This window comes from Alnus glutinosa, chromosome 12 (assembly GCF_958979055.1).
Source record: "Alnus glutinosa chromosome 12, dhAlnGlut1.1, whole genome shotgun sequence".
Lineage (NCBI taxonomy): Eukaryota > Viridiplantae > Streptophyta > Magnoliopsida > Fagales > Betulaceae > Alnus > Alnus glutinosa.
In genome coordinates this window covers 3,989,657-4,011,415 of record NC_084897.1, presented here as the reverse complement: position 1 = coordinate 4,011,415, position 21,759 = coordinate 3,989,657, and the positions used below count along the sequence as shown (strand labels likewise).

The window sequence follows — 21,759 nt, the reverse complement described above, 5'->3', positions numbered from 1 at the left end:
AGTTTTGTTCACCTTTAATTTTTAATTTTATTTTATTTTATTTTATTTTTTTTTTTTTTATGTGTCCAAAAATAATTTCCAAACATTGTAATCTCATATCGATTCTAATTTCTCTACATTTATGTGAATGGTAAAGGCCCTCCTTTATAATCCATTTTCCCTTGGTGGCCATGGGTGTGAGAATGAGGCCTTTGGGATTGCACGCGACCCACTATATACGAGACGAAATTGTGTACATGAGTCGTATTAAGAGAGAGTTTAATTAATATTAAGTAGAATTGCTTTAATGTGATTTTTAAAGGAAATGTTTTTTTGACGGAAATGAATGTATATCCATATATAAGTATTGAGATGTAACAAGTGTGTATGCCTTCAAGTGGTTTTAAGGAATAAATCATTGTTAAAGAGATTGTTTTAAAAAATGAATTTAACCCAATAATTTTTATAGGCAATAATTTTACTTACCGTCTAGGGCCGGGGTGACCGACGGTTATTGGCTACTAGGCGGTTATTGCATTTTACTAATCGCAACCGTTAAACGCCTAGTCGGAGGCGGTTATTTTTAAAATCGCCGGTTAGCGGTTATTGTGTTTATAACCGCTTTTTAATTAAGTTTTGTACCGATTTTTTACCGGGTTTTAATTTTTTCAAAAAAGACTTTAATAATTTTTGGACCTTTTGCCTTTAGGTACAAAATTAACAAATCTAAATACAAATCCAAATACAATTCCAAATCATTACAAATCCAAATAAGTTGAATAACCAAATCCAAATCCAAAACCAAAAAATCTCTCGAAATAGCCATTGGAGGTCACGGTTCTTCGAACGAGTTCATCTATCATTTTCTGTGTTTTGTTACTAGTTGTTCGCATCAACACGTGGAAAAGCTTATAAGAGTAATGAATTGTACTGAAGACCAAATGGTTCGTTACGCCACTTTCAAGTTGGCCGCTGAGGCGGAGTGTTGGTCGACAGCTAAAAGAGAACACTTGCAACAACAATTGGGCGAGAGTGCACTCATCTCTTAGAAGAATTTCAATGATGCATTTTTTAGCATTTCTTTCCACAAATCGATTCGGCATGCTAAGGCTCAAAAGTTCACCTATCTTACCCATGGATCACTGAAGGAAGAGCAGTACATCGTGAAGTTCATAGAACTGTCACAATTCACCTCGTTTTTGGTACTCACTAAAGAATTCAAGGCAAGAAAGTTCGTATCGGATCAAGTGGCTCATATTCTTTCAGGCATAGAGAGTAATACTAAAGTACAAGTATAGTAGTTATTTGGCAGAGCATCGTCCGTAATTATGGTTTTCTTATAAATATGTTATGCTGTAACCCTAAATCATATACTGAAATATATCCGTACTCCTGTAGACGCAGACACATTGTCGAGCCACGTAAATGTGTCTTGTTTTATTTTGCTCTTTCTCTTTTCGATTCCATATTATTCATTATTATTGTGCACGGTAACAACAGTTCGAGAGGGAATTACAAATGCAAATCTTGAACCAAGCAGTAAAGGAATGTGCCTAAAGGGGATTGGCCTGGGGGACATCCAAACCACCCTAGAAAAAGGAGAAGAGATCAACAAACTGGGATGAACCTTACACCTCAACAATTCAATAAATCAATGGGGAGGTGAATAACGCCCGGCATATTAGAGATGCAGGAGAATACACCCTGAAAATTGTTTGCACGAACATGCAGTCTACTATAGATGCGGGAGACTGGGCCACATAGTTAGGGATTGTAAAGCACCCACTAATCACCAATTTGGCCAAGGCCAACCCAATGGGCAAAAGAACACTGCACCATTCTCTCGCTTCATGTTGCTCCACCATAAAATTCTCTCAAGTCCCAATATATCTTATTGCTTCCCTACTGCACTGTGTATAGAGAATGGTGAGCTTCCTTCATAAGCTCTCTTTTCAGCACCTCATCATTAGGTACGCAAAGACAATCCGTATGCTTTATCTCTTAACATAGAAGTAGCATGCCTCCCTCTGTTGGACCTAGTCTTAAGCTCAATGCACTTTGGATTCTTCTCTTGTCCCTCCTTAATTATTTCTATCATAATTGGCTAAATCACCATGGCAAATCATATATGCTGATTCTCCCTCATACACCACCTTTAGGCTTAGGGTGCGTTTGGGATTGCGATTTCATAGATAATAAGTGCGATTTTAAACCAAATCGCAGAACATAGATCGTTTGGGAACTGCGTTTTTAAAAATTGCGATTTGAAAACGCAGAAAATCTGCTTTTTCAAATCGCAGATAAGATGGTACTTTTTTGAAAACGCAGAATTTTAAAGGTAAATTCGCGATTTTAAAAGCTAAACTGCGATTTTGCCAAACGCTTAACTGCGTTTTTAAAAATCACTTTTTTCAAATCGCACATTTTAAAATCGTTATTTTAAATCGCACTTTTTGAAATCGCAAACCCAAACGGACCCTTAACCTCTCAATGCCACATGGTCAACTGCAATTGTGCGGCTACTAAGTACAACACTCTCTGACTCAATGTATCAGCCACCAATATTGGCCTTATCTAGATGATAGTTGATAGTGCAATCGTAGTCTTTCATGAGATCTAGCCATATGCGTTGTCTCATGATTAATCCTTTTTTTTTTTAAAGGGGGTTAAGTCTCATGCTTAATCTTAATATGACTAGGACATACATTTTATTAACATTTCTTTAAATTTGAATTCTCTTGAGTGTTAACGTTACACCCAGTTTGGTCTTTGCAAGTGTTCGAATTGCCCCCGACTACCTTTAGGAGTGACCAAACCATCCTCTTTGGCCTTTAGAATGGTTCAGTTACCCCAAATGCCAGATATGAGTGGTTGAACCACCTCAAAAGGACTTTTAGAGTGCCCTACGCGAGGGAATGACAAGAGTAGAGATAAGAAAGGGGGAGGCAACGAGAGAGGAGTCCAACAATATTAGGGAGGTGGTGGAGAAGTAGAGGGAGAGGCATTGGTGGGTAGAGTGGCCAGACCACTCCAAAGTCCTCGTGACTACCAAATTTATCTTTTGAGGTGATTCAACCACCCTATTACCCATATAGGAAAAATAAAATGAATAGAAAACCACCCCTATTGGCTGCTTTAAGGGCAGCCAATCACCAAAAAAATTGTCTTGAGGTGGTTGGCCGTCCTCACTGGGTTGCTCTGGGGTGCCCAACCACCACAAAAAAGATGTTTTTTTTTTTGTTTTTTCGTAGGTGACCACCAATGAACTATTTAGGAGGGGATACAATTTTTTTTTTTTTTTTTTCACATGGATAGATGACATGAATTTGTTTTGAATGGTTCAGTGAAAAAAATAGTTCATATTAGAGTAAAGATAAATGCTACAGGTAGTTTCTAGTGCTTAGGCCCTATTTAGAATTGCATTTAAGGATTTTAAAAAGTGTTTTTAGTACACAAAAAGATGTGCTAGACAATAATAAGCCCATTTGGTAAAAAACAAAAAAAAAAAAACACTTAAAAAAGCACTTATTTGACCTATTTGCTTGTTAAAAAAGGGTTAAATAGCTGACTTATGTGATTTAAATATTATATTTTTTGCCCCTTATGGCTCATTTTGTATCGTATATGATACATTGTTTATAATTAAAGACGTAATACATCCGTCAAAAAAATTGATGGAAGTCCACGTCATTAGCTTTAAAAAACCGACATTTGTCCCTATGCCTAATTAAAAAAAAAAAAAAACTAAAAAAAAAAAAAAAAAAACTTTAATTTTTTTTGTTTTAAAAAATAAACTTTTTGAAAAAATAAAAAGAAAAAGAGGGGTGGCTCGAGCAGCGCCCACTGCCCTTGGGTGAACTACCGCTAAAGAGCAAAATGGGGTGGCCGAAACCACCCCTAAGAGCCTTGGGGTGGCTCAGCCACGCCCGTTTGGCTTGGAGTGGGTTCCCCACAAGGCCAAAAAGTAGAAAAAAGAAAAAGGCCAAAATGGGGGTGACTAGGTGGCCAAAGGGGTGGCTCGAGCCACCCCCTCTATTTTTTTTTTGTTTTTTTTCAAAAAGTTTTTTTTTTTTTGAATGGTTCTAATATTTTTATTTTTTAATTGTTTAATTTTATTTTTAATAGGGAATAAGACACGTGACAACTTCTTAAAGGTGTTAACGTAGACTTTCGTCAATTTTTGAACGAAAGTTGGACGGAGGTACCATCTTCGTCTTTAGTCATAAATGAGATACTATCTACGATGTGAAATGAACCATATAAGGCAAAAAAATAAAATCTTTAAACCACATGGGGCAAAACTGTATTTAACCCTAACAAAAAAAAAAAAATCAAAACTGCATTTTGGGTAAAGCTTGAAAATAAGGTATTTTCAATATATAAAAGCTATATTTCTCAATGTAATTCCAGACAAGCTTAATTCTTGATGTGACAGTGGAAATTACTATTAAATTTTTTGCGGATTAATATGTATATTTCACATAAATAATAATTTTCATCATCACATCAAAAAATAATATTAAAACTACATTTAGCATTCCTTCGAGCGATTGCACCTCGGGTATTTATGGTAATAGATTTTGTAGTTAAATTTTTATTTGAATAGTAGTAAAAAGTAATTGATGTGATGTAACATAGAAAAAATTTGATATTTTTTTTTTGAAGGAAAAGTGAAAAATAATGTTTTTTAATGCATTTATTATTTAAATAAGAGATAATTGCACAATTTGTCCATTAGGTTGGCCTAAATTACAAACCACTCCATGTGATACAAAAAGCTCATGGAGAGTGCTTATAGTAAACTATAATTATGAATTACTCCATGAACCTGTTTTCGTCCACCAAGTTAATAGATTCTGTTAGTTTGTCATGTTATACCCAATAAGAAATCGACACGTGTCCATTACAATAAAAAAAATAAAACTTAAAGATTATTATTATTTTTTTAAAAAAATAGAAAATAGCAAAGGAGAGGTTGCCGGGGGTGGCTCGACCACGCTTGGGGGGTGACGCACGACCTCCCCTAGGCTTGGGGTAGCCACGTGTTGATTTCCTATTAGATATGACGTGACAAATTAACAGAATCTGTTAACTTGGTGGACGGAAAACGGGTTCAGGGAGTGATTCATAATTATAGTTTACCACATGAATCTTTCATGAACTTTTTATACCACAGTGAGTGATTTGTAATTTAGGCCAACCCCAGAACCAGTGATGCAATTATCCCTTTAAATAATAATAAAAGGTGATTGATGTAATATAAATAGTAGAAATATATATATATATATACATACAACAAAACAACATTACAACATCAAACCACCCTAAAGGTGTACATTCAATATGAGTCAAGAGACTCATACCAAGTATAGACAGTTGCAACTAAGAAAAACTCAACCAACATAATGATGCATCTGCGTTGACATACACCTTCACTTGAACAGGGAGTCGGTCACACATTCTAGGTGAAAGCCAATGACTAGATTAATACACCTACAAAGCAAACTGTCAGAGAAAAATACAACCAAAACAACACAGAAAAAGCTCAAAGGAGAATATGCCTTACGAGAAAGCCGCCGTCTGACACGCGCCGCCGCCAGAATAGGCCCTTCAGCACCCAAACACCATAAAAGCCTTCGATCACCACCAGACATGGCAAAAACAACCGATTTGTAGCCATCACCCGCAGCCTAAAACAGAAATCCACCCAGGCGCGTGATGACCACGCGCCGTCCATCAAGAGACCGCACAACCGTGAAAAGCGCTTGAAGCACTGGAGATTGACGGTGAATAAGGCTAGAGGACGTGTGTCCAACAGAAGACGATGGGAATTCGTAGATCTAGCCTCCAAAAATCTGACAATGAAAAAACTTAGCCACTATCTTCGCCGTCAGCACGCCATGGACGACCACTTCCCTCCGACACCTTCACCAGAGAACTCACCTGCCACTACAAACTAAAAACTAGAAATATACAACAACTTCCACCGGATCCACACCGAGGAGACAAAACTTTCACAACCATAGGGGTTCAGAGACTATCCAACACCAAAACCATCTTAGCTTAAGCTAAAGATGGATAGCAACCAAACAAAAAAAGCCAGGGGGGAGGGAGGCGTGAAAGCCTCCCTCTCCCAAAATAAAGCCAAAACGATGATTCTCTTTCTTGAAAAAACGGGAGCCAGCCTCCCTCCCCAAAACAAAGCCAAAACAACGACTCTCTTTCTTGAAAAAAAGGGGAGCCCCCCTCTCTAGAAAAGCAAACGTGACTTAAAATTTAGTAGAAATATTTTTAGTTTGACTTTTTAGTTTTTAAGGAAAAGAAAAATGCTTTGGCAAACGGTGCACGGATGTTGTACGGATCTCAGCGACAGCGGATGTGATTGACCAGGATGTTGAGGAGGACTGCAAGTTCTTGACCCGGATCCAGATAAAAACCCGCCACATTAGTTAACGCTCGTTGGAATTTTATCCACGTGCGAGTCTGGGCTTTACTTTCCTGCTTCGCTCCTATTCTATGCGCAAATCCTCTCTCAATCTCTGCATTTACCTAACCCTAACCCTAATTTTTTGTGAATATTTTTCCATAGCCAGAGCTTAATGCTTTGTCTGTACCGTTCTGATACGCTGAGCTTCGGGAACTCGGGCTTCGAGGTCGATAATGGAGGTCTTGAAGGACGATTTATCGGAGGTAGAGATTGGGAGCTCCGTGGGCTCGTTCCAGAGGTTCGTGGATTCGCAGAGGGAGCTCATCCACAGCCAGATCGACCAGCTCCAGAAAATTGTTGTCACGCAGTGCAAGCTCACCGGCGTCAATCCTCTCTCCCAAGAAATGGTGCGCTTTTGAATATTCAATTCGTGTTCTGTACTTTTGTCTGGTTTCAGGGAAATAAAAAAAAAAGGAAAAGACAGTGGAATTGGAATTGCTTCGGTTTCTCAGCAAACAAACAGAGGGCCAAAAAATTTAAAAAGAAAAAGAATTGTTAAGTAATTATATATAAATTGTGAATGCTATTACTCGGTGAACAATTTGTATCCGTTAGGATATTGTGAACCCCAGTTAATGTTATTAATTTAGGTTTCCTTTTATATTTTATGTTAGTAGGTAAGTCTAGCCCTTAATGAAGTGTCACTTTTGGTTGCTATTGTTTCTTTGGGTTAGAACTGGAGCCTAGGCAATTAATTAGTGACTATTTTAGATGCTGTTTTGAGTTTCAGTGTCACATTGTGAGTTGTTGCTTAGTACAGTTTATGCTGTAATTACTGATGCTAGGTGGTGCATAATCTCATATACTACGCAGAATTTACTTCTTTTATACAACGACTGGTTATTTGTTTCATAACTTTGATTGTGGTTCTCTTTGGGTACAAACTTGTAGTTGTCTTTTTTATGATGCGATTAGTTTAGTTCCATTTACTCATAATAGTTTTTTTTTTTTTTTGCAGGCAGCTGGTGCTTTGTCAATTAAAATTGGTAAGTAATCATCGCAGGATAAATAATAGTGCCTGATGATTGTGAATGACCATTATCAAAATGTAGAACTTGTTAAAACAACAATTTGATTTTCTGCCTTGTAAATGTCGTGTCTTCTTTTATCTTTTTGTTGTCTTAGTAGATAAAGGGTTAAAACCAAATGAATTAAATGAGCTATATCGGATTTTTTGTGCTTATTGATTGCTACAGGCTATTGAGTTTGGTTTATTCGATAAGTGGGTTAAAACCATCTTTGAAGTGTTTCAAAATGTGTTATTGTTACGGTAGGTTATTATTTGTTTTTTTGTTATTATTTTCCAGACAAAGTTAATGAGCTATAAAAGTTATTTCTTTGCTTCTTGATTTTTTTTTTTCCTGCCTATTGAGTTTGCTTTTGTATATGTAAAGTATTGCTTGTTTTGGCCCACATCTGGTCTCTGTCTGACTAAACTGTTGATTTTGCAGGTAAAAGGCCTAGAGATTTGCTGAACCCTAAGGCTGTAAAATATATGCAATCAGCTTTCTCTATTAAAGATGCTATTAGTAAGAAGGAATCCCGTGAGATCAGTGCTCTTTTTGGCGTTACAATCACACAGGTTTCTTCAGTTCTTATTTTCTCGCTTTTCTCATTTTTTTGTTCATTGTAACCATCTTCCAAAGATGCAGATTTAACAATTTCTTCATGATTGCAAAACCTCTGTTAGCACTCCTCCTTGCTTATTTATCTTAGTTAAGTCTTACACCTTGGTGTTGTATTGATTTATAGGTTCGTGATTTTTTTAATAGTCAACGTTCAAGAGTAAGGAAACTAGTCCGGTTGTCAAGGGAGAAGGCCATGAGATCCAGTGCATGTAAACAACCAAATGATGGTACAATAATAAGCTCTGATCCTATGACACCTATTGATCCGGTTCCCTTAAACTCTGTTGGTCCTGCCAGTGTCGAAGAAGCACCCTCTTGCTCTACCCAAGATGATGATCTACCTGGCTTAGATGACGAAGACAAACATTTTGTTGAAAATATTTTCATTTTGATGCGGAAAGAAGAAACATTTTCTGGGCAGTTGAAACTGATGGAGTGGATCTTGCAGATACAAAATTCTTCAGTATTATGTTGGTACTTGTCAAATCACTGTTTGAGGTTTGCAGTATGTTGCTGTGTTTTGTTCACTTGCTTGATCTAGCCATTCTCTATTATGTTTTCAGGTTTTTAACTAAAGGCGGTGTTATGATTTTAGCCACATGGTTGAGTCAAGCAGCAGTTGAAGAGCAAACAAGTGTTCTTCTTGTAATTCTTAAGGTATATACAGATTTCATGCGGTTAATTTAGTATGTACTTGCTTTATAAACATTGTTTAGGATTTCATTGATTAATTTGTTTTCTAGGTTCTTTGCCATTTGCCTCTACATAAGGCTCTTCCTGTACATATGTCAGCCATACTGCAAAGTGTTAACAGACTGCGGTTCTATAGGACATCAGGTGTGCTCTTGTACTCTACTCTCCCCCCTCTCTCCTTAAGTTATTTTTCTTCTTCTCACCTCTGTATGGTTGAACTGTTTACTTGATGGTTAATCAGGCATCATGTTTGATCCTTAATGGGAGAATGAACTGTAGAATTTTCTTCTTTCTTATATAAAATGACTTAGGTTTTATTAATGCCAGAACCATGTAGCTGTGTTTATCTTCTTCTCTCTTTTTTTTTTTTTTTTTCTTTTTCTTTTTCTTTTTCTGTGGGGGGGGGGGGGGGGGGGGGGGGGGGGGATTTTTATTATTTAATACCCAGTAGTCTTGTGTGCTTTTGGATTCTGGGTGAATGCTTTGTTTAGCCATCCTTGGCCATTGAGTTTGGAAACGAGGATGAAAATCAGCAGTATATATGCTGTTGTATTGGTCATTAAGAGATAATTTGTTGAGAGGGGGCAGTGTTGACAATATGATCCGAAAGCATTATTTTTTTTCCATTTTCTTTATAAGTAATTTTAACTTGTTCGACATATTAAAATTTGTTTGGGTGCTTTTCCCTCGGGGCCAATTACTTATAAAAAAAAAATTGGGTGCTTTTACTGTATTTCTTGCACCTTGTGATATTTTTGAATCTCATTTATCTGATTTGAAGATCAGACATATCAAACAGGGCAAGAGTTTTGTTATCAAGATGGAGCAAATCATTGGTAAGAAGCCAAGCAATGAAGAAACCTAATGGCATGCAATCTTCAAGTGACATGCAAAATGATATAATGCTGAAGCAGAGGCAAGTACATATCTTTACCTCCTACACTTGCAAGAATTTTAAATCAGTTTCCAACCATTGCCCTCTACTTTCTTGCAGTATTGGGGAAATTATGGATGAAGAATCGTGGCAGTCCAATATCGATACTCCTGTAAGCACCTCTCAAAACTTAGTACACATTTGCTAGAAGAGGATTTAAGTTGTGCAAGGTTTCAGATTATTCTTTCTTGCTGGACAGGAAGACGATTTTGCTTCCTCATATGGGAATTTAGCTAATTTAAGGTGTGGATGTATTTTTTGTTCAGACATAGTTTAGCTTTGGTTGGCCTTTTCCAATCATTGGTAATTGTGGAAGTAATAAGCATAAATTTCTTTTTCAGGAAATTGGAATCTCCGCAAGCACTGAAGCTGTTGCAAGCATCTTCGGATGATTCAAATAGGAAGCAGATCCTAGGTGTCTCTTCAACCCGTATCCTTGGGATTGCTATTTTTTTTTTTTTTTTTAATTTAAAAAATTTTAATTGAGAAAAAAGTGATTTTTATAGCTTTAGAAGGGTTTTAAAGGAATAGTGAAAAATAAAAGGCATTAGTTTAGAATGAAGTCTCTCTTTAGTTGGCTTTTAATCTAGTTTGCCCTTGAACACGAGCATGTTTAGTAGTACCTATCTTGGTGCATTCTTAATTAAAATGTTCGTGTTATTGTGTCATCTGCAATATTGGCAACAAGGACTAATCAAGGGCATGAAAATCTGGTGGAATGTAAATTGAATGTGTTTTCTGTTATAAATTATGTGATTTCTTTCCCCACATTGAGGGCTGAAGGTTTGCCAAAGGACCTTAAATAATAAGATCAGACGCTATTCCTGATCTGTACCCTCTAGCTGTCCAGTGTTTCAGTGAAGCCTTACTCTGCTAACAGGCATCGCCACCTATGTTAGATTCCTCACCAACTATGTTCAAACTTGATTCCCCAAAGATTTCGAATTTAATTTCTAATGAGATCTTGATGTGTGAAACCCTTGTGGAATGTGTTTATTTAATTGCTAGTACTCTTATTATCTGCGTTCTTGGAGATCTCCCGTTTTCGTGAGTACAGGTATATTCTCAAAAGAATGTGAATCATCTGCAGTTATGATGAGAACAAAGGATCATTATATAGTATTTCTTGGTTTAGAAATTTTTAGGTAATAAGAAGCGAGGAAATTTTATGCTGTTACATTGGCATTGAAAATCCACATGCTTGGTGGTTATTATTATTGTTTAGAATTGACAGAGTATTGTGTAAATGCCATTTAAAGTCAGTGATGATGACTGCAATTATTGCTGCTATTACGCTGCAATTGTTGCTGTTAACTCTTATATCAAAATGTGAATCTTCAGCAATCACAATGTGCATAGATTCAGATGCAAACTCTTTACATAAGTGGTCAATCCTCAATATTATTGTAAATATACAACACTGACATGACAGGTACAATTTTTTTGACACCTTGGTATCATCTCTCTTGATTGTCTGGAATATTGTAGTTTGTAATGGCTATTTAATTGTATTCTTTTAATTTGTGATTTTCCCCCTTTTGATGGACCTTTGGATTGTGAATTTGCTTTTTCACAGTCAAATCTCATGGTTTAGGCAATTAATATTTTCCAGTTCAACTTTTTAAAGGGAAAGAGGGATTCTCAATTTTTATGTGGACAAAATCTAGTTCAAAAGTTCTATTATTTGGTTTTTTTTTTTTGGTGACTTCCTGTATCCAAGCACAGAAATTTGTAACAGCATTTTGAGTTCATTGCTAAATTATTGGCTACAGATTCCCCACGCCCCCTAGTGCCACAATCCCCTATACCTATAGTGGATACAACCCCATATCTTCACCTATAAAACCCTGGAAAGGCCAGCGCAGGAAGCCATCTATTGATTTCATCTAAATTGGTTAAGGAAAATATGGTTTGAGTAAAGTTAGTTATTGTCAGTGTTAAAATGTATCCTCTTTCCGCTCGCTTTCTTCCCAATGACACTCAAAGTTGCTGCCTCTGTGTAATTCAACTTGCCAGATGGTGATGCAGGACAAATTGTGACAATATTTAGTTTGATGTTTGCAGACTTTGAGATATCAACCTTACCCTTGAGATTTGACTGTACACAAAATCTGAAACTAAAAGACTAGAGGTCATTTCTTGTATTCTGTTGTGTTTGTATATCTAAATGGCCAATAAAAAAAGAAAAAGGAAAAAAGAAAAAATAAGAAAAAAGAAACACATGAATGTTTTTTTTTTTTTTTTTGACACATGAATGTTGCTTGTGCATTTTTTGTGTTTATGGAAGAACTATAGTTCATAACCTTAGCTGGTAATAGAAACCAGAGAACGCAGAAAAGTTCAGTTGGTGGAACAGCCAAGCCAAAAAATGGCAGGAAGAAGCCCGCAGGCCACAAGAGCAGCACCTGTGAGTCAGGGTCGTCCAATGTCTGCTGATGATATACAAAAGTCGAAAATGCGTGCTCTATTCATGCAGAGCAAATATGGGAAAAGTAGTTCTTCTACTGAAAGTAAAGAAGCAAAAACTGAAGGTCTGAACAAAACTTCAAATATTCAGCCCAGCACTTTGAATCCAGTATCTAAAGCTGCTATTCGGTCTAAAATTGAGGAACAAAAGAAACCAGTCATACTCCCCTCTAAAATTTCTAATAGGCCGGATGCCCCTCTTGAGCTGAAGCTAAGAATGGATTTGAAGGAACCCTTATGGGATAAGTGCAAGAGGGTTCAGATCCCATGGCAGACACCGCCAGGTACATTTGCTTTTAATGCTTCTTTGTTGGTTTCTTTTAACTGTTTGCCAATAATATTTTGTAGAAATAATAGATCTTGACAGCAAAATTAATTGACCGCTTTGAGAAGTTGCCTGAATCTTATGAATTCATGAGGGAGATCCATATGCTCATTGTCAACCACAGATATTAATTTTCCTTATTCTCCCCTCTCCCATCCAACTGCTTTCATTTTGCTTGTTTGAATACGATTGGAATCACATGCTATGCTCTTTTCTTGTATAAAGCTTGGGCATTGGTTCAGTTGTATACACTTATCTTTTTGTTCCCAAGAAAAAAATATTATTCAACTGTCTCTTGATATTTGATGAAATTAGAGTAGGAGGACCATTTGGCGGCCAGACACCAGGTTCCACCCCCCCCCCCCCCCCCCCCTCTTAAATTTTTGGCAATTGTAAAAATTATATTCTTGATGTGGCTTTGTCATGGATTGCTTCCTATGAATCATAATAACTGTGCATCAGATGATTTTGGTAGATGATGGATCAGATCTTAATTGACCCTATCAAGTCTATGTATCTTGCAAGGATTTATGAACCATCAAAATTTTAATTAGATTCTCATAAAAAAGTTGTTTATATGTACAGCAATTGAATATGGCCCTTAATTTGACTTATCAAAAAAAAAAAAAAAAGTTTCTCCATTCCCTTGGACCTTCAGCATGAATATCATTTATACACTGCAATTGGGGTAGGAATTCCGCCTCGTCTGACCTAAGTACTATTCAGTAAATATGCATGGCTGCATGGAGCAAACTCTATTGGGCACAAGCTGTTACTTCAATGGAAACATTGCTGGGAGTTCGAGTGGAGAAGATGCCTTGACTGGTGGCGAATTTCGTAAAAGGGTTTTTGTGTGCCTATTGTAAACAAAATCATTCCGTTCTGTTTGTCCTGGCATATAACTGAGTTTAATCTTCTAAGAGACATTACAAGCTTATTTCACATCTTCAGAAATGGCCTCAACACCCCCCCCCCCCCCTCCTGTTTCCATTATAATTATTGATCTGGTGATATCAGTTTTTAGTTAACTTTGATTGAGATAATTAAAAACTGTGGAATCTGAAATTGAGCCATTCCTTTTCCGTTGGTGTTTGATTGCTCAATCACTTTGCTGCACAGTAATGAGTGTGCTTTCATCTTCTTGCAAATTTGAGCACAGACCTGGCTTTTAATCGTGGTTGAAACAATGTCCAAGGTACATAGTGGGTTTTCTATTGCACAGTCAGAATCCAAATTTTGAGCTAAATTACATGGTTTGCTTCGTATAAAAGGGCAAATTTTAACAGTGACCTTTTTGTCTATCTGGCAAATTTTAGGTTTTTAATGTGTTCTTTAGACCATTGACCTTATGACACCTGGGTCAATCACTTTTAACCTTGACCAAACTTCTCACCTTCAAAGGAATTGCAGATGTGCTGTCGGAAGCAATCACTTGATTCTGAACGCGCAACTTTGACCGTTGGAAAGCAGTCAGTTGACTCACTGGAGGAATACGTCCACAATATTTTAATCTTTATTTTGTTTTATCGTTTTTCTTCTACCCATTATAGGAAAAAAAACGTCCAGTTACCTGGGTTAGCAAAGTAGAATCCAATGAACTCGCAGATTCTCCAACCGTATATTGTGCAGTAATCATGAACGCAGTACTTTTACTAGAAATTGCCTTGGTTTTCTCTTCTCCTGGTTTTCTTTGATGGTTCTTTTTACTTTTTGTTGGTGGACGACTCTTTTTTGTGTTTTAATATCCTGCCCTGCGGACTTCAGCCTTTTTATGCCCTTTTCCTTTCTGCAGAAATGAAACACAATGATCTTTGGAGAGTTGGTGCCGGTGAGAATAGCAAAGAGGTTGAATTCCAGAAAAACAGAAACCGTCGTGAGAAGGAAACTATCTACCAGACGGTTCAGGAGATCCCATCGAATCCCAAGGAACCATGGGACATTGAAATGGACTACGATGACACATTGACCCCAGAAATCCCATCTGAACAGCTGCCTGACACAGATGCCGCAGAAACACAGGTTACTTCTAATCAAGTTGTAAACAGCGCTGTTTCTTTGGCACCTGCCTTGTCTCAAGTTGGTAATGCAAGCACAGCCGAACCGGATCTTGAGTTGCTTGCAGTTCTGCTAAAAAACCCGGAATTGGTATTTGCATTGACTTCTGGCCAAGCTGGCAATTTATCAAGTGAAGATACTGTGAAACTACTCGATATGATTAAGGCCGGCGGGATCGGTTTAGCGGGTGGCGGCGTTAATATGGTTGGTGGAAAAGTGGAGGACAAGGTCGAGGTTTCACTTCCATCCCCAACTCCTTCAAGCAATCCTGGAACGGTGTGTCACTTGGGCTCATGCTGCAACTTTTGCCAGATATCACGTATTTATTGCAAATCTCGCAAGGGCGGTACTATATGCTCTCCACTTTGCCAATCCCATCCCATGGAGAGCAAATAGTGCTACCTCTTGTAAAGCACTTATTTACCATAACCATAATAAAAGTTCATGCTTTTGCCCAGAAAAAAAAAAAAAAACAAAAAAAAAATTCAGGCTTTTAGTGGGGGCGATCAGTACGTTAGATATGGGGAAAAGATTCTTCCCCACTGCGAATGGGAATATTTTCATGGTCCCTCTCACACGTGTGGAACCATATCCATGGACCCCACGCTTGGGAGACAGCCGGGCAATTTACCCATTTCATGAGATACTCCCTATAAACCCTAAACCCTTATAGATGTGATTAAATGTCTAACGTCTATGATGGGTAGAGCTAATGGTTTATATTTATATTTATAATTTTTTTAAATTCCAAAAATGTCATTGCCTCTTGGAGTTAAAATATGAAGTCATTATCGTTCATGTCATTTGTGGTATCAAAATTATGCTGCGATAGCATGCCTAGCTAGCTTACAAATAATGATGTTAAAAACCTTACAAATAATGATTCTATTGTTTTCTATGATAACCTTACAAATAATGATTGTTAAAAACAGTGCAGTTATTACTGAAGGGTTATTTATGTTTTATCCTCTCTCTCTAATTTGTTGTCTTTACCCTAATAAATTTGCAGAGTGGATGGAGACCAGAAGTTGCCAAGGGTCCATTTTCGCAACAAACTTCAATGGCTAACAGAGTTGCCTACGCGGCTCCCTCCAGCTTGATGCAGTCTCAAGTCACAATAGCTAACCTCATTCCACCGCAACAGCCAGCAAGTGCTTCATCAATGGCACAGCAGGTTGCAGCAGCAACGATGCCTACTTACTCACTGCCTCCAATGACTACCGTCATACCCGAAAAGCAACTGCATTCTGTGCACCAGCGTCTTCCTAGCAACTCTTCCACTAGACAAACACCACATTCGGCGGCATTGCGGATCCAAAGCACGAGTAACGGAAAACCTGCACCTGTATATGTCACACTGAATGCACCTTCAAGATCCCCTGCTTCCTTCCCATCGCATCCGTTGTCCCAATCACTGCATCCTTCAACTATTTTGTCTGAGCCTTGGCTTCCTGCACCTCACCCTGTTTCTGATTCTTGGAGAGCTAGCCAGGGTCAGCATCCAAATTATCATTCTCAAGCTAATCAAAATAATTATAACGCATTGGTTGGAGGATCTAGGCAGCCTCTGTTGCAGCCAGGTCCTCCTTGGGAGAGAAATGAGTATGTGGTTGAAGAAGAATTTGAATCGTGGAGTCCAGAGAATAGTCCTACTAGAACTTCTGACTACATGTTGGGAAGGAATTTACCGTATTCAGAACCTAGAACAAACCCTGGATGGAATTCTAGGCCTGACCGGCCTAGACAACGGAACATTTCTGGATATCGGGACCAATCCCATAATCGGTATGGAGACAGAAAGTGGCGTGACCGGAGGCATTGAGCTTGTACTTAAATTCGGCTTGGTCTTAAATTGCCTGACTGACAAATATTCCTGATATAGAGTGGATTTGTGATTAATGGAATTTCACTTGGGAGGTAAATGGAGGTGGAGTTGGAAGTTTCGGGCTTGGAATGGGGTTTTGGGGTAAGGACTTCATCAGCGACATCGCAGCAGCGATCCAATATCCAATTTATGCATAACTTCTGATTATTAACCGAGTAAAAAGCATCCAAAAACTTGCCAAAATTTTCTTCTCCTTCCGCACAAAAAGAACTTACCTGGACAAAAAGAGGCTCGATTCAATAGTTGGCCATGTTTCTGTAGTTTCCAAATTACATAAAAAAGAAAAACCATGATCATTTTTGTATTTAATTTACTTTCTAAAGCTTGTATGGGTTCCATTGGATGAATTCTATGATCCAGTTCCTGAGTTTTTACTGCAAACTTTTTACGATTATTAGAGCTGGTGGAAAGCTGGTCTGGGAAGGCTTGAGCACATTTCTTTAGATAAATGAGAATCGCAAGGGATCGAATCAATTTCAAACGTGGTTAACAGTTAACCATTTTGGGCTTCAACCCGCAAGTCTATGTGGATAGCTTGTATTCCCCAGTTGACTCGAGGTGACTGTTTATTTTTTATTTTTTTTTTAAAAAAAGCAAGATTGCATTAATTAAAAAAGATTAAATAGAAAAGAAAGGGGCTGGTCACCCAACAAAGACTCCTGAACAGGCATTACAGGGCAGAATTTTTTTTTTTTTTTTTTTTGTTTTTTTTTGAGAAAAATGGTCCAAGTAAATGGCCAGGTCCAATAGTTTCTTGGCACCTAACGATCGAAAATAATAGTTTTTTAGGCAATCAAGTAGATTGTTGTTCGGAAAATGTATTACTGTGACGATAAGAAAACTTGACACTTTCACTAGGAAAGATAAGACTAAAAATGATTGGACCAAAATTGTAGAAAAGGACCTCAACTAGTTTAGCGAAGAAGTGCCCCATGTTTGACGCTTAAGGGACATTCGATCTGGATCGAATGGTCTTGCAAAACGAGGCATTAGAAGAAACAGAAAAAGATATATGAGAGAGACGTACAAGAGGGCAATAAGACAATTAAAGTAACTCTTCATTAATTTTTAAGCGAGCAAGAGTTTTTTGCCCTAATTTATTTCATAAAATGTGAACGGTAAGATGAATTTATCAAGTAGTTGTAGGAATTCAATCATTTTTCATTAAAAAAAGCAATACATAGTTATATTTTACATTTATCAAAGTAATAATAATAATAATAATAATAAAAGAAAAGAATAGTGTAGTTTTGGTAGTTTCCAGTTGAGAAGTATTCCTGACAAAGAAAAAAGAGAGAGTAGTTACACATTAATAGCACTACTAATTTTAAATAAGCTTTAGCTCTATGGCATCTTCTAGCCTCTGGTCTTGAATTAGCCCCCCATTCGTTTGTATTTGAAATAACAGTTGGGAAGTATTATTTGAAATCCATACTGCATAATGCAAAGTAGAAATTCATCACCTTTCAGAAGCGGTTTGTTGTGCTTAGTAGTTTTCTACCCAGGTCATAGAATTATCCCTAATAATATCAAATTATTAACAAAGTGATCATATAGTGGTAAAAGTTTAAACTACTCTTATAGGCTACTGTACTAACACTTGGGCACACCTAGGTTGTTGTTTTGCTATGACTGCAAAATTCTCCATTGCCTCAAAGAATTGGAAACCCATTCACAATGCCATGGAACATCAATTAATGTCCCTCATCATAAATTGATGAACAAAGTTTCAATGTTTTGGAGATGAGTAGGCTAAAACACAGACATGGTAATTGCTAATATTTATTTTTTTGGTTTTTAATTTTTTTTTATTAAGAATATGGTGTGCATGCTAGAATCATGAAAGATTGCAAATGTATAGCCAATTATAGCCTATGCTATTGGTTTTTGTGCTTGTAGTCAAACATAATCTATACCTATTCTCTTGCAATGCTTCAGTTCTACAATTGTTTTTCTTTCTTGTTTTTCTCTCAGGACATGGTAAATTTGAGACTCTAGGAGCCCTTGGAATCTCTTGCATGCTTTTGGCAACAGCTGGTGGTATTGCATGGCATGCTTTTACAGCTTTTGCTAGTAGGAGCCCTTGGAATCTCTTGTATGCTTTTGGCAACAGCTGGTTCCCACCTAACCTTGATTCAAATTTAGTTCCTTTGAGACTTTATCATAAATCTCTGTAGGAGTTAAGATAGACTTTTAATAATATTAAATTGTAGAAATTTAAATGTTTGAATGAAATTATAGTATCGTATTCTGCTTAATTTCTTTCCTTACTTTGAATTGCTTGTTTACATATGCAGGACAGCAGGAAGTGTTGTCATCACATCCTGAAATACTTGGTCAGTCATTGACACATGAGCATGCACATAGCCATCATCGATCATAGTGGACACCACCATGGAATTGATATGGATCATCCCATCCTGGCTTTGAATATGACTATTGTATCCATATATATTAAAGACAATTAGGCACAAATTGTCTATTGAAAGCAAATGCGTGGCATCATCGTGCAAAAATAGAAAGTTTGAAGGAAACCACGTACCAAAATAGCAATATTCCTGCTGTGGGTAAAGATGTTGAAGCAGTTGTTTCCAATATCCTCTCCTCAAAATTTCCTGAGGTATGCTTTACTATGGAATTGTGTGATGATAGATGAATTCAATGGAGACCTATGGGCTCCACTCTCCATGGCTTTGAAGTTTCTAAGCTAACTAAAGAGGGGTGGTCTTTAAAGTTTTTACTTGTTAGCTCCATCTGATTGTTTTCTGTTAAAAAGAGCTGGCAAGATTGTTTTTCTTGGTCAAGATTTAAAATTGATACATCTAACGATGTACACGATATCGTTATACGGCTGCACTTGCAGTTAATTACACCAAATGTTTTTCTTAGATTAAGCGTGCACTTCTTCTGCCTTTTTATGTGACTTTGAAAATAACAATTGGGAATGGGTTTCAGATAATGGTTGTGGAGCGCATGCATAACACGCCACTTGTTGCAAGGCAAAGTTTTACTCCAAATTGAGGTCTTTATGCCTCCTGAAATGTCGATATGGTAAATCCAGTAATCAAATCTTTGGTGATTTTCTTTGTGATGTTTTAGTCACACCCAAACACAAGTTTTCCAGATTGCAGAGATGCAATGGAGATGGCCAAAGAAGCAGAAAAGGAGATTAAGAAGGCAACCTCAAGTATCGTTCATGTCAGCGTTCAGCTACGTTTGGGGCATCCAATGCCTCAGTTGAACCATGAATAGCAATAGTGCGACCAAGAGGAAAAAGAGAGAATATATATAAGCTGTATATTTATGGTGTTTCTAGCTACTAGCTAGGGACAAGTAATAATTTTGAATGCTGAAATATTCCTAACACAATAGAATATAATCTCTATACAACTAAGCTTTAAATTTACTATTGAATTTATAGAATCCAGTGAAAATGAAATGTGTGGAGATGTATAAATAATTAAATATCATTTTCCACTGCCATATTTTAGCTTCCTAATACTGCCAGCCCCCCTACACCAGCACCCACTGTGATTTAAACCATCAACAGCTCCAGCTTTGCATCGTTCAACAGGCAGTAGTAGCAACCACGCCAAGTACTTAAACACATTTGGGTTTTCCTTGTCTCTCTCCAGATAGTCACGGGTGATTAAATCTTCAATCCTCTTCTTTATTGCTTTAATATCGGGCTGCACGTTTGCATCCATTATTAACTTGGATTTTAGTGCACATAATGAAGACTACAAAAGAAATGGAAACATCTGACATTGCTAGACAACTCAATATTTTGTTTTGGAGCCAATTGCCCCTTAAAACAATGCTCACCTATATGCAACTCAAAAGCCAAAATTAACTAAAAAAAAAATTGTAGTTAAAATAAATTAAAAAAGATGCATGCCAGAATTCACGATACAACCGATGAATGCCGATAATAATAATTTTGAAAAATAATTTCCATGACCGTGTTTTAGCACTATCATATCAACATCAACACATAAACAGAAGATTAAAAAAAATATATATATGAGAGAGAGAGAGAGACCTTAAACATGGGGCCCAACTGCTCAACACACTCCATAACCAATTGTTGGTGATCCAATACTCTCCGACTTTTCATAATGCGCACAATTGCAGCATCTATAGCATATCGCCTATCCTTGTCAACATCTTCAATTACCTTCCTCCTCTCGTCCACTGGTGGAAGCAGTATCTACAGTTGAAAATTTTCAAAATTTATCGCCTTCAATACAAGAGAGTCGAAGGAAGTAGGGGAGTGTTAAGGCAAATGAAAAGTGAGAACGCTAAATACCTTAATCCTCCTCATTCTATCTGTGAACTTGGAGTTGAACTCAAAGTTGTCTGTTGGCAAGATAGTCTCTGTGTTCGGCTCCTTATTCAGGATCTTATACTTAGCACATGACAGAGAATGAAGCAATCTAACCAAGTCATCCTGGGTCAAGTTCAATTGAGTCATAATCTCTGAATAACTCAATCTATCAGCATTATTAAATAGCAGCAAGGCAGCAGCCTGTAAAATATAAACAACAGAAGATTACGATCCCATATTCAGAGTCAACACATGAATCTAATAATCTAGTTCCAACCCACTAAACTGCATACTCAATTTTGCAAAATAAGAGATTACCTGATAGGTTGACACAATCAGTTCAATGCTTTTTGACTCAAACTTGCCAATAATGTCGCAAGTGCCCAATGAGTAAATCCATGTAAGTTTTCTGTGTTTTGTTTTTGTTTCATAGAATCCTTTGAAAACTTCTACGCACTTGACCTGAAGCAAAAACATTACAAAAAATGTAACAAATATTAGTAAACCTGACTACTTTTACAGCAAACTAACATTAGCAGTAGAAATTTTAACATGCCCAACGTCTAAACAAGAAGTAAATGTTACCATTTCCGGAGGGAGGCTGAGATCAAATGATTTATAACTTGGCCAAAATCCAGTAGTAAGAACCGTGACTCTCAAATCAATCCCAGGATTTACATTCGTGTTATTACGAAGATAATCCTCAAAGTAGTTCTGGTTTGCCCGTGCCAGTGTCAAATCCATCACCTGGAGAAAAAAGAAAAAAAACAAAAGATGCCAAGCATTATCTCAATTGACAGAACAATAATGTCGACAGATGCAACACTTGGGCCAAATAATCACATCCAACTCACCATCCCCTCCATCTTTAATGTAAATTGCGCACCATACTGCTGTTTCAGCATGGTTATATTAGTATACTCTTTTCATGTTCTTCGTGAGCACTTTGATTTAAAAGAAGCCGACGAGCAAGCTTTTTC

General features: G+C 37.2%; 2 protein-coding genes across 4 annotated transcripts in view; one reads left to right on the top strand and one right to left on the bottom strand.

Annotated features, from left to right (window-relative positions):
• Positions 1-6,366: 6,366 nt before the first annotated feature.
• LOC133851338 (homeobox protein LUMINIDEPENDENS) lies at positions 6,367-16,833 on the top strand. 2 transcript variants are annotated; one of them, XM_062287702.1, is made up of 13 exons: positions 6,367-6,813; positions 7,425-7,452; positions 7,918-8,048; positions 8,219-8,568; positions 8,658-8,751; positions 8,838-8,931; positions 9,574-9,703; positions 9,782-9,833; positions 9,921-9,964; positions 10,063-10,151; positions 12,040-12,471; positions 14,305-14,843; positions 15,577-16,833. In XM_062287702.1, the coding sequence occupies exons 1-13, from the start codon at positions 6,640-6,642 to the stop codon at positions 16,387-16,389; spliced, it is 2,970 nt and encodes a 989-aa protein (XP_062143686.1). In that variant the 5' UTR covers positions 6,367-6,639; the 3' UTR covers positions 16,390-16,833. The 2 variants fall into 2 exon arrangements, with proteins under 2 accessions (XP_062143686.1, XP_062143687.1); XM_062287703.1 differs by having other exon boundaries at positions 6,705-6,813; positions 8,239-8,568.
• A 3,071-nt stretch (positions 16,834-19,904) lies between these two features.
• Positions 19,905-21,759, bottom strand: part of LOC133851633 (cullin-1-like) — a 32,457-nt gene continuing 30,602 nt past the window's right edge. For both annotated transcript variants that reach the window (XM_062288146.1, XM_062288145.1), the window contains exons 15-17: positions 20,762-20,980; positions 20,495-20,662; positions 19,905-20,141 (exon numbers count right to left, since the gene is read on the bottom strand). In XM_062288146.1, the coding sequence (XP_062144130.1) occupies positions 19,920-20,141; positions 20,495-20,662; positions 20,762-20,980 (609 nt within the window). In that variant the 3' untranslated portion in view covers positions 19,905-19,919. The remainder of the gene's footprint in view (positions 20,142-20,494; positions 20,663-20,761; positions 20,981-21,759) is intronic.